The sequence below is a fragment of the Salvia splendens genome, chromosome 3 (assembly GCF_004379255.2).
Source record: "Salvia splendens isolate huo1 chromosome 3, SspV2, whole genome shotgun sequence".
In the NCBI taxonomy this organism is placed as follows: domain Eukaryota; kingdom Viridiplantae; phylum Streptophyta; class Magnoliopsida; order Lamiales; family Lamiaceae; genus Salvia; species Salvia splendens.
In genome coordinates this window covers 40,508,458-40,521,356 of record NC_056034.1, presented here as the reverse complement: position 1 = coordinate 40,521,356, position 12,899 = coordinate 40,508,458, and the positions used below count along the sequence as shown (strand labels likewise).

The 12,899-nt window shown below is 33.4% G+C and overlaps 1 protein-coding gene across 1 annotated transcript; it reads left to right on the top strand.

Annotated features, from left to right (window-relative positions):
• Positions 1-6,643: 6,643 nt before the first annotated feature.
• Positions 6,644-10,254, top strand: LOC121794078 (gibberellin 2-beta-dioxygenase 4-like). The gene is made up of 3 exons (XM_042192078.1): positions 6,644-7,028; positions 8,895-9,252; positions 9,903-10,254. Exons 1-3 carry the CDS (start codon positions 6,670-6,672, stop codon positions 10,140-10,142), a joined length of 957 nt encoding a protein of 318 aa, XP_042048012.1. The 5' UTR covers positions 6,644-6,669; the 3' UTR covers positions 10,143-10,254.
• Positions 10,255-12,899: the final 2,645 nt, after the last annotated feature.

Below are 12,899 nucleotides of genomic sequence, written 5' to 3'. Positions count from 1 at the left end.
CATTGCGGGATCGGCGGACGATGGTCGCGGACGATGGCACGTGTTTTTTATGGCTATTTAAACCTCGTTTCTCATTCACTTGTTCGTACGAACATCTCACCTCTCTCATTTCGCTCATCTCTCACATTTCTACCTCTCTCAAATACCAAAATGAACCACGACGATGACGCCACTAGTTCTAGCTCCTCGGAGTCGGGTAGTTCGACCTCGGCCACCTCGGAAGCCTTAGATGCAGCCGTTGAAGAGGCCATGGCGGAATGCTTAGCCCAAATGCAGCGCGAGGAGGCTGCGGCGGCGGCGGAGAAGCAGATCCACAGGCCTATTCGACGTCGGAGGTCTGTCCGACGCGACCATGCGGCAGCTCACGAACGTTTAGTTGCAGACTATTTTGATGATCAACCACGGTGGGGACAAACTGTTTTCCGCCGTCGGTTTAGAATGTCGCGTTACCTTTTTCTCAGTATTGTCCGGACGTTGTCATCACGTGATGAATACTTCACGTATCGGGAAGACGGCATCGGCAGACCCGGCATTACACCGTTGCAAAAGCGCAAGGCTGCACTCCGTCAGTTGGCCTACGGCACCACGGCGGACATTTTCGACGAGTACCTCCACGTAGGGGAGACAACAGGCCGGGAGTGCTTGAAGAGATTTTATAGGGGAGTTGTGGAGGCTTACGGCGACACATATTTGCGCAAGCCGACTGCCGCTGATTGCCAGGGCCTGATGAAGATGCACGAGACGGCGCACGGCTTTCCTGGGATGCTAGGGAGCATCGACTGTATGCACTAGCAGTGGAAGAATTGTCCGACGGCGTGGAGAGGCCAATTCACTAGTGGATACAAGGGCAGCCACCCGACGATGATCCTCGAAGCCGTCGCTGACCATCGGCTCTGAATCTGGCATGCTTACTTCGGCGTAGCCGGGTCGAACAACGACATTAACGTCCTCAACTCATCCACCCTCTTCACCGAGCAATGCAATGGCAACGGCCCGGCCATCGAGTTCACTGCCAACATGCACCAATACCACATGGGGTACTACTTGGCCGATGGCATATACCCACGGTGGCCTGTTTTTGTGAAGACGATCAGCTGCCCAATTGGTGAGAAGAGGGCTTTATTTGTGCAAAAGCAGGAGTCGGCGCGGAAGGATGTCGAGCGGGCATTTGGTGTGCTCCAAGCATGGTGGGCAATTGTGAAAGGGCCGGTCGTCTCTGGTTCAAGGAAGTCATCGTCGATGTCATGTATGCGTGCATAATCATGCACAACATGATAGTCGAGCATGAGGGTGGGAGCATCACTGACTGGAACGATGATGACGGTGCATCTAGCTCGTCCAGCACGGTGACCGAGCCCCCCGCTAGAGGATTACCGCCAGGCTTCAATGGGGTTTTAGCTAGACATGCCTCAATGCGCAACCAACATGACCATGTTCAGCTCATGAACGACATGATTGAAGAAGTGTGGGCCCGTAACCGCCGTCGCTGAGTTTGCGTATTTTTTAAAATTCGTATTGTAATGTATTAATTTCTATAAATGAAATGAAGTTTTTTCCAGTTTTTGTATTTATTTAAATATTCAAATAAAATGAAAATGCATAGGGCGAGCCATAGGGCGCGCCTTAGGGCGTCACATTGCAGGTCGGGGTAGGAGGATAAAACTGATGACGTGCTAATGGCCTAAATAGGTAGTTGATGAAACTTATATAACTACGTACTTAATTAGCACCAAGTTCAGAGAAGAGCCCATTACATAAATGAAAACTTGAAGGCCAAGTTAAAATTCGTTACGTATATAGACTAGAACTAACAAAATAAAATATACTATATCAATTGTTTGTCGAAAAATCATTGTACACGTCATTGTCGTCTTTTATGATCATATATATTCTTTTCTATTTGCCTGGATTTGAAGTAATAATTTTTGGTCCAATGAAAATGAAATCTCTAAAATGAAAGGGAATCCTTGACAATTAGTTTTTTGCTTATATAATATGTAGATTAATTTTCTCAAATATGTAACTATGACTTTATTGCTCTATACTGTGGTTATACATATACACATCATAAGAGACCAAGCTATAACTTCGAAGAAGAAAGGTGAAATTTAAAAAAAAAACTCTATATTTCATGAAGCAATTTTCAATAATAATGAAAGTTGGGGGAGTTACTTTTATTAACAAGATATATGATAGGTTTGTTTTTTAAAAGAATTACTACTGAAGTTATAATCTGACTACGTGTATAGACTTTAAGAAGCCTTAATAAATTTATAATCATATAATTCGCTCCAATTATGTTTAAATTTTGGCAAAATAAAAACAATGAAAAATGAGTGGTGCTCAATGCCCTATTGGTTCACGAGAGAAAAATAATCAAAGGATGTGAAATTAAAGAACAAAAAATTGCTATAATTGAGTGTCATTTTCTAAATTAAAAAAGATAGATATAATCATATAATCCTTTTCCGTCACATCCTCGCGTCCACAACAATATTCTACATTTATATAGCTAGCTATCATAATATCTATATCTAGATATATGTATATAGCTTTCTTTAATAACTATATCTATATATATAAATATGTATGTATGTGTGTGTGTGATGTTGAGAGAGAGTAGCTCCTTTTCTAGCAATGTCTTTTTCTAGAAGGCCATAACCACATTCTTATATATATATATATATATATATATATATATATATATATATATATAGAGCATAACTATACATTTTATCAATTAGGAGTATAATTTAGTGTCCTACCATCTATGTTTGACAACTCGGAGTCCAAATATCACAATAAAACTTGCATGAAATAGCGACATTTAGTTAATTAAAGGAATATAATTTATAAATAAAATTTTGTGGTGGTGAAAATTGTATCATTATAATGGTGGAGGGTGGGAATAGAGAGATATTGACAGTTGAAAGAATTAGGTCAAACATAGAAAAATAAAATAATTAATGGATTATGATTTATGAATATTCATATGATGACAGCGCAGTGGTCTACGTTTATTACGCCATTTGCGCATTTGCCTTTGGGCCCTTCTTCTCTCTCTCTCTGGCCTTTGTGTTTCCACCATATATATGTTGTACTATGAAATGTTTGGATGTGACTAATTATCAGAATCGATTTTGACCACTTTTTCTAAATTAATTTGATCAAATAGTCTATATGTTTTGGTTGTTAGACCATCCATAACCCCGCTCTTTTCGCACCTGGCCGGAAACCATCCCCATCCGGCGCCACAATAGAAAACGACGGCAACTGCATCCCGATTTATTTTTTTCCGATTAAATGACTTTTTCATTACATTTATTTGCGAAGGGTATTGAAGATTTTTATTTATATTTTTAGTACTCCGTATTAAATTTTAATTACATATTCATATTTATTGTGACTGAAACGAGGTTGAAATATTATGGCCACATTGGAATGTTGTTATAGAAATAAGGTTTGCTTACATAAGGCTGTGACTGAAATAATACAGTTATGATTTTCAAGACATTTTCGAGGATGTGTACATATATACTAGTAGACTAATTTCATATTATTCTAAAAAATATAGGACTTTCACTTATCATTTGTTATTACCTATACAAATTTTGATATTTCGACAAGGATATATTATTCTAGTCTGTGTACCTTTGGTCATCAATAAGTTAAATAAAAAAAAATTAAGTTTTCGCCATTTATTATCATTAATACCTAGCTATTTCACTTTTAATAATCAAGTGTATATGCAAAAATGAAGACCAATTTACTTCATATACTTTTATAATATATTCAGAGATCCTAGCTAGTGATAATATTATAAGAAAGAAGTACTATATAGTATATGTTTTTCTGTTATTTAATAGTTTCAGTGACAAAACATGAATCACACAAAATGGATGTGTGATTTTTCAGTAAAAATAAAATATGGGAACATGCATATTCAAGTTTTCAACCACGCCAATTATGACAGCTTACTCAAATAGTAGTAAAAACGAATATTTAGAGAATTTAAATAAATTGAATGATGTGAACACGAACTACAAAACATTCAATTATTGATTAGAAAATTGCCTCGCGTGAGTAAAATTATAGAAGGAATCGTGTAAATAATGCAACAAGGATAAGTAATATTGGAAAAAAAAGCTAGGCTACTAGTATGCACATTTAAATAATTAAAATGAGTCAATTAACCGTCACATTCTAGCTAGTTTCTGATCTCTTAAAGTTAAAAGTTTTTTTGTTTGGAATTTAAGAATGTATAGCAAATTTGCCACCCAGGTTTCTCGCAGTCAGTGGGCCTCACCGATCGAAGGATGCAACTCGCGATGTGGTGGGTGCGCGACTTGGTGCAGACACCGTGAGCGGATGCAGTGAAAGCACCCACTACATGGATCGATGACGCCGGTTACGCACAACGTTGAATTATTTAATTTGATTTTCCATTTTGCTTTCATATTTAATTTCTTGATTTTCCTATTTTTGTTTTCATTTTCATTTTATTCTATTTCAGTAGTTTTTTCACACTTCCTTGTTTTTTGTTTTATTTTTCTTTATTTTAATTTATTTCTTCGTTTCTTATATTAAAATAATACTATTACGTGTTGTAGTAATTTTAATTTTATACTATCAATCATTTAATTGTAGTATTTTTTAAGATAATTAAATTAATTTTTAATTATATACTACTTCCACCCTTTATAACTAATAGCCTTTTCAGTCCATTCACATATATGGGTCTGTTTCAATTTTTGGTAATGTAATGTACTACTAGTAATTTTTTTTTCTATTTATCCTATTTATTTGCTTTCAGTCAATAATAGTTTCATCATTTTTCTCTATCATTCTTTACCAAAGTTACGTTAAAACTCATTTTATTGGTAGTGGGCAAATAAAGTACTCCGCCAAATAAGCATTCATTTTGATAAAAATTAATTTTATTAAAGTGAAATAATTTTATTTAAATGAAATTGTTGACATAAAAAATAAGATAAATAAGTATATATGTGTATGTGTATACATATTGAAAGAGAAGAGTTATGACAAGATAAAGTTTGGAGATTTTTCTATGGTAGAAAAAATATTGGAGAATTTTCAAAATTAAAGTAGTTGCTACTTGCTTAAATGGAACGCAAGTGCAAGATTTTTTAATTTTTCTACATTAAATGCCCTAATGGATATTCTAGACTGAAGTGTCATTTATATATTTGTGCAAGGCGATATTTTGCCGGTTCAAAATTTCCATTTAATTATGTAAATGATGATCTTAAGCTATGTAAATATAATTGGCGATATCGAAGTGTAGAAGTCTAGAAAACTAGGTCTGAATATTCAAAGTAAATGACTCTTTCGTGCCCATATTCACACATTGAATAGGAAAGATAACTTCATAACATTAATTGCTAGTGGTTTACAAGATCTAATTCAAGATTTATAAAGTGTGACATGCATAAATGTCTATATATTATTGGAGTCCATTGTTTTCGACCTCTCTCTAAGAGAATGTAGTTTGCTCCCCTTTTACTATAGATAGAATATGTTTTTTTCGTACTTTTTGACTAAATTTTATGACGATAACGTGAGGTAATTTTCATGCTCTTTGTTAGGAGTATTTTATAAAACAAAAAATTAATTCATTTAAAAAGTCATTCGCATTTCATTTATTTAGTTTGTAGTACATCCTTTCAATTTTATAGAGACTCATCTATTTTACGTATATATTCGATTTTCCACTATATAATTTTACACTACAAAAAAACGTATATTTTAGGGACACAAAAATTAAGACGCAATTACTAGTGTTTGGAAATTTATAAAATAACCATAATTTAGGACGTAAAAGAAAACGCCTTTAAGTTGAGAGCAATTATCTTAATCTTTTACTATTTTTAGGACGTTTCTAATTGTGTCTCCTAATTTTAGTTGGGATACTAACAATAAGGACACTTTATGGAGCATTTGTGGTATAATTAGACCAACAAATTAGCGTCTATAATAGGATTAATTAAAAAGTGTCCTTAACCAATTTTTTTTTTATTGCAGTGTTATAAAATTAAGATGGAACAAATACAATACTCCTAGAAAAGGCAAGAACGTGTGAAAAGTTGTCAAATCCATATTTTGAACTTAAAATGCACCAAATGTCAAATTATTAGTATTATTTTGAAAAATATTTATCCATATTTAATGTTTTTTTTTCTCTTTCCCTTCTATTAAAGAAAATGACATTAAATGTTATATACCCTCTAATAAAAAGCACTTAGCCAAAAAAGTCAACTTTCTTCATGGCATAAATTTTTTGTAGCTCCCTTTTAATCCAAAAGCGTCACACACGCCACCCCCAACCCCCACCCACACCACCTAACCTATTTTATGTACATTAAAACACCATTTACAAATTTCAAATACATTTTATATCACCCAAATATGTCATATCTTCATCGTCACATATTCTATAAACTAGTAGTATATGATATATTACATACATCTATTTAATGATAACAACCTCCAAATAAAAAAAAAAACTAATATACTATAAATGCAAGATCTCCTTTAGTCCTTTGACATTTATACCTCACTCTCTCACCTCTATTTATTGTAGAGAAATTCCCAACTCTCTTCATTCACCACTCTCATTCATATTTCCTCAAACAAAACACACACACACACATGGTTGTAATATCTCAAAATCCAACCATGAAAATCGAAAAAATAAGAGACGACATTGATCTCCCAATCATAAACCTCTTAAACAAATCCGAAGCCATGAAAGAGATGGTGAGAGCTTGTGAGGAATATGGTTTCTTCAAAGTGATCAACCATGGCGTGCCGCAGGAGATAATTTCCCAAGTGGAGGAAGAAGCCGCGGGCTTCTTCGCGATGCCCGGCCCGGAAAAGATGCGGGCCGGGCCAACCTATGGATGCAAGAACATAGGGTTGAAGGGCGATGTGGGAGAAGTCGAATATCTCATTCTTCAACCCAACTCCTCCCCCTTCTTGATTCAAAGCGATGAATCCAATAAATTTAGGTACTTTTCTAATCTCGCCTTTCGATTTTATTTTATTTGTTTGTATGTTTGTTATTGACACAACGTGCTTGATTAGAAAATTTATGCCAAGTCATGTTAGCTAGACTTATGGCGATAGAATGAAATTCATAAACTAAAATACTAATTTAAGGATCCAACATTTGTAGAGAATTATCTATGAATTATGATAAATACTTAGTAGATTAGTTTAGCAATACTTAGTAGTGTTTTTAGTATATATCAAATGATTTTAGTTAGAATGATCGTGATAAATTTGATGAAATAAAATACGAGACAATCGGAAAAATTTGGGGACGAAGATATGGAACCATGCATGTTTCTAGGGTTAAGATTGATCGTGAAAAGTGAATCCTTTTGTTTCTATCACTTATTAACTGCTGATTTATCATAGTCTAGTATTTCTACGTTTGAGTATTAAGTATTAGCAAAATTTCCCAATTTTGTGCACTAATAATATTGTTTTAATAATTGGAAATAATTCAAGAATCTAGTACTATCATTCAATCCTGATTTTTGGAAGAAAACTGTACGATCAGCCATCGTCAGACCTTTTTATGTAGACAACCTTATCCAGTTGCTGTCTAAAAAAGGTTAACTACTATTTATATTTTATCATAATACATGCATGTTACATGTATTTCAATTTTATGATATTATTACACTACTATAGATTATGAGTTTATATTATATTATGGCTAGAATGATGTTTAAAAAAATTTAAAATTATGAGTAACTACATTTTTTTGACTTGTATGATTTAATATATTTTAGAATTAAAAGAATTTGTGAAAGTACACATTATTTTTGGTTTGTTTAAGGAAGAGGGTTAATCATAGGAAGAATTCTTTTCAACGAGGGCCCTTTTCACGTGGATTTAGATATCAGAACCAGTAATATTGATTTCTTTTGAATTATGCTTGTCATTATGACAATTAATTGATTATCTAACAAAATTGGAAAGTTGGCATTATTTAAATACTAATTGCTATTAGTGGCATATGCTGATTTGCATTTAGTGGTCACGCTAAATCTCCCGTATCAATTAAAAATGATATAATTGTCTTAAAGTGGAAATTCTGATTAATTTAAATATATCGGTTGTTTGTTGATATGATTATAGAATATTAGAATAGCACCTGACATCTCACATCCAAATAATTCAATATAATTAAGATCACATTTAACCTTTCTATATCTTTGACCAAATAACAAAGATTTCAAGCATGATATATATACGAAAAAAAATACTATTGCATTAGCAAATTATAGCCATGAGTATAAAAAAATGAAAAATGAGTAAGGATCAATAAATGGATTGATATGATGATACAGTGTTAATAGCTACAGTTATAACACGAGCAAAGTAGAGTAAGATTGACAAAACACAAGGTCTAGTCAAATCAAAAAGATTTTTTATATTAATTAGAGAAACTTCCCATATGTCGGGAAATGCATATCATATTTTTATTATATTTGTATTCTACAAATCTGACCGTTTTTACCATAACAAGTAACCTCACTTTTAAATGCTTATATATCAATCTTCACGAATCTACTTCACATTCCCAAAGTCAGCAGAGAGACAACTCTATTAGAAAAAAAAATATTAATTTAACGTACGAATTTAAGAATTTTCTTAATATATGTGAAAAAAAGTCAAAGTGGCACTATATATATGTACTGATGTACAAGTACATATGGTTTCTAGGCCAACCCTAATTAATGGCACATGATCATATATGTCATAAATTTTTATCTACGACTATATATGCTTTAATTGAATGATAATTTTTTTCCTAGTCATCACTAATTTTAAACCACAAAATTTTGGTCATTGACCGTCAGCTCAGCAATAAATGCCTACGTGGAAGCAGTGAGGAAGCTGGCATGTGAACTATTGGATCTGTTGATGGAAGGGTTGCTCGGTTCCACCCCGAACCCTACCACGTCATCAATGCTGAGTAGGCTAATCAAGGATAGTGAGAGTGACTCGATACTCAGGGTCAATCATTACCCGCCCGTTGATGTTAGCACCGACTCGCCAAAGATCGGATTTGGGGAGCATACCGATCCTCAAATCATCACCCTTCTCCGATCCAACGGAGTCAAGGGCCTCCAAATATCAATTGAGGATGGGGTGTGGATCCCAGTCAACCCCCGCCCCGAGTCATCCTTCTGCGTCAATGTGGGTGACCTGTTGCAGGTGACTCATCTCGTGCACACTTTCATTTTATATTTTCAATTAATTATTACTATTTGCTATCACTAGTTATTAAACATCTTTCCTTTGATAAAAATTATGTACTTCATGAAAAATAGTCATATTTTCAATTTTGAACTGTCCATTACAATTAGTACTATATATCTATTTATGGTACTATTTTTTCAGTTTATATCTTCTATTTCAAATGTCTTTCTATAAAAAAATTGCAAATGTCTAATAATTTTAAACGGGATTATAACGCATTTAATGCCCGGGTGGAGAATCGGCTAAATAAAAAAATATAAGTTACAAAAATAAATGAACTCTGAAAGGAATAAAATAGTGAATTTTGAGTTTGTTAATTTATGTTATTTTGGTAGGTCTATAAAAAAACTGGGGTGTTTCCATTTATGAATACTGTGACAGCACATATTAGGTGACCTACAAAATTGTGTATGATAGATTACACTGTTGGAATATATCAATGAATAGTAAGTTGCAAATTGCAACAGATGAAGTGAATGTTGAGCACCGTACATGTGATTCATCAGTGGGGTTGCTGTAGTAGGGTTTACAGTTAGGGTTGAGTCACTTACTAGTTTTCAACTTTACTACTCCTATATTCAAATTAATCTTCTGTTTTGAACTAGGTAATGACGAATGGGAGATTTGTGAGTGTGAAGCACAGAGTGGCGGTGCAGCCGTACGAATCGAGAATGTCAATAGCATACTTCGCCGCTCCGCCGCTGCATGCCACCGTGAGCTGCCTGCCGGGGGTGGCGGCGACGGCGCCGATATATAGAAGCTTCAGCTGGGGGGAATACAAGCAAGCTGCTTATATGCGGAGGCTAGGCGACACTCGCCTCAATCTCTTCGAGTTGCTTCATTAGGGTTTTTATCTCTGTGTTTTCAATGGCTTTGGTGGATGGGCTTTTTGGTACTTTTATGTTCTTGCTGCCATGAATTTAAATCTGTTTTTGGTTCTTATAAAATTAGAGAGGATAAATAGCATGTCTAATTTATATTCTATAACTGAAAAATAAATAGGGCTAAAGAGTGGACTAAAGAAGCACTCTTTAGCCCATTGTTGAATAAAGTCCAAGAATCAATTAGGGCCCAACAAAGATATTGGGCTGATACGCTTATCTAAGCCCACGTCTATAAATGAGCCCACAATATCTCATCGTTGTTGGAAATCATTGAGGAAAAGGTACTGGGCTTCTGTAATCATGTGCGTTTATACCTACCTATAGTTATTGAAGGGATGTTATCTTCCTTTAGTAGTACCAAGACATGGAATTTGCTGAAGGGTCGATTGTATTTATACCATTTTTTTTATATTTTATTAGGGGGCAATTGCCAAATAAATTATAAGGTGATCAAATTATATTCCGTATACTTTTCAAAATCTGAAAAATAAATCATGAAATTTGATATTTTTACAATTATTCCATTTTTTTATGATAATTTACGAGCTGATGTGGCATGGCAGCCGGTTTAAAATACGTGGACAAATCGGCATTTGTCCAAAATCCAATATCTAATTAAGTTCGAAAGGACGTTTTGTCCACCTATTTTAAACGAGGCTGTTTAAATACTCCACGACGAATATTTCTTCAAAATTTTCACATAATAAACAGTACTCCTAACTACTGTATATAAAATAAGCAAAACCAGCTAGGTGGGAAAGAAGAGAATTTCCAGGATGAAGAAGATTCTCCTGACAGCTAAGATATTTTTCTTGCCCTAAAACAGAGGTTAAATAAAGTACTAGAAAAGTGAAATAAAATACAGAAATTAATGGTCTAATATAGTCTAGTTTAGTTAATAGATCACGTAAGCAGTGATACCACTACTGAGACAATATTCCACTAATCGCAGTTGTCATTTACAGTAATTAAGTACTTCTCTCATCATTGACCACTTGTTCTGTTCAACAAATTCTAATTAATTTCCGTGAGATATGGCTGTTAATATAATCATCTAAATTTTCCTACTAATAATTTAATTATTATATTTCTTACTGTCGAAATCATGTTTATTATTTAATTATTACTATTTCTTTGTTGTATTAGTTTGCAGAAATAGGAATTTAGAATTGTATCAGAGTTGGAAGACTTCTATGTTCTTGCAATTGGATAGTCCACAAATGATAATAATCACTAGTCTTTCACTTCAATTTCCAGAGGAAATGCAAACATATATTTGGTGGGTCATGTGAATTCTTGATAAAATATCCTTTAATTTAATGTAGAATAACTTTATGCATAATTGATACAAGATGAAATCCACAATATATATTTTGAAGACTAGAGATTAGAGAAGACTACAAAACATGGGTTTCAACTTTCAAACTATTTTCCTAACATATTAAAGCGCTCGAGTATTACAATGGTGCAACTTGTCTTTGTGTTGAATTTGGTTACTAGTGTCATTTAGAGAGTCAACAACAGGAAATAATTATTTCGATCTTTTTAGATTTTCATGAATCGAATCTTATGAGCATAGGGTAGATTATTAAACCCGTTGAGATTTAAGTATAACATTTGTCTTTGAATAAGTGTCCACTTTTCCTATTTTGGTCTATCCTTCATTAAGAGTCCACTTTCACATTTTAACATAAATGATAAATATGCCTCGTTTTTTACTAACTCATTCTAGTCATATTTTATGATAATACTAGTAATATATAAAAGTGAGACTCATATTCTACTAACTTTTTTTAATCCGCTTTCCATTATAGTTTTTAAAATCGGTGCCGAAAAGGAAATGAACACTTAATGGGGGACGAAAGGAGTAATGAGATCTATTAGTGTATAAGATAGGCTAAAAAATGAATCTTATCTAAAATTAAATTAGTATTGAATTTTATATTGTGTTTTGATTGAATAAATCTAAGTTAATTACAATATGGTATTAGGTAAATAAGATTAAAATATGATTAATGTTATTTATCCAATTGTATTTAAAATGAATATTTAATCTTAAAAAAGTAAAATTGTGTGGTTAGGATGTTAGGATCGTCGACTGCAATATTAGTTTGATATTGTCCGTTTTGGGTCAAGCCAGCACAGATTTGTTTTTGGTTCACTCTCAAAAAGACCTCAAACTAATTGAATTTGTACATGAATTATATACACTTTCCAACTTTCTTCAATCATCCGATATGAGATGGGTTTGTAGTTTGTACCTAACAAAGACTTCTAGTGTGTCCAACTATATCGTTAAGAACGTGCATTAATTTTAAAAATATTATGTGCTCAATTACTATGGCGTCGGAAAAGAATTTCTTAAAGTAGCTTCACGCGGTAACATGATTAAATTTCAAGTCCAATTGATTAACCTAATCATTAATATCATGTGATCATTACAAGTCTTGGTTGTGGCGTCGGAAAAGAATTTCTAACAGTGTTCGAGTGTGCAACGAGTGAGAGAGTTATAAATTATAATGCTAAATAGTGGTAAACCTTATTAGCTTCACGCGGTCACATGTCTTAATTTCAAGTCCACTTGATTAAACTAATCCTTAATTTTGGTGCAATGTTTTATTAGTTGGTTAACTGTGTGATTAAAATATTTATTTTAATCTGTTAAATGCACCAAACAGACTTTTAAACTATATATATATATATATACTATACTTAGAT

Bases quoted from the DNA above. Each gene is read 5' to 3' on its own strand.
- LOC121794078 (XM_042192078.1), top strand. From the start codon at position 6,670: ATGGTTGTAATATCTCAAAATCCAACCATGAAAATCGAAAAAATAAGA. The intron at 7,029-8,894 runs GTACTTTTCTAA...ATTGACCGTCAG, and splicing joins GATGAATCCAATAAATTTAG to CTCAGCAATAAATGCCTACG. The intron at 9,253-9,902 runs GTGACTCATCTC...GTTTTGAACTAG, and splicing joins ATGTGGGTGACCTGTTGCAG to GTAATGACGAATGGGAGATT.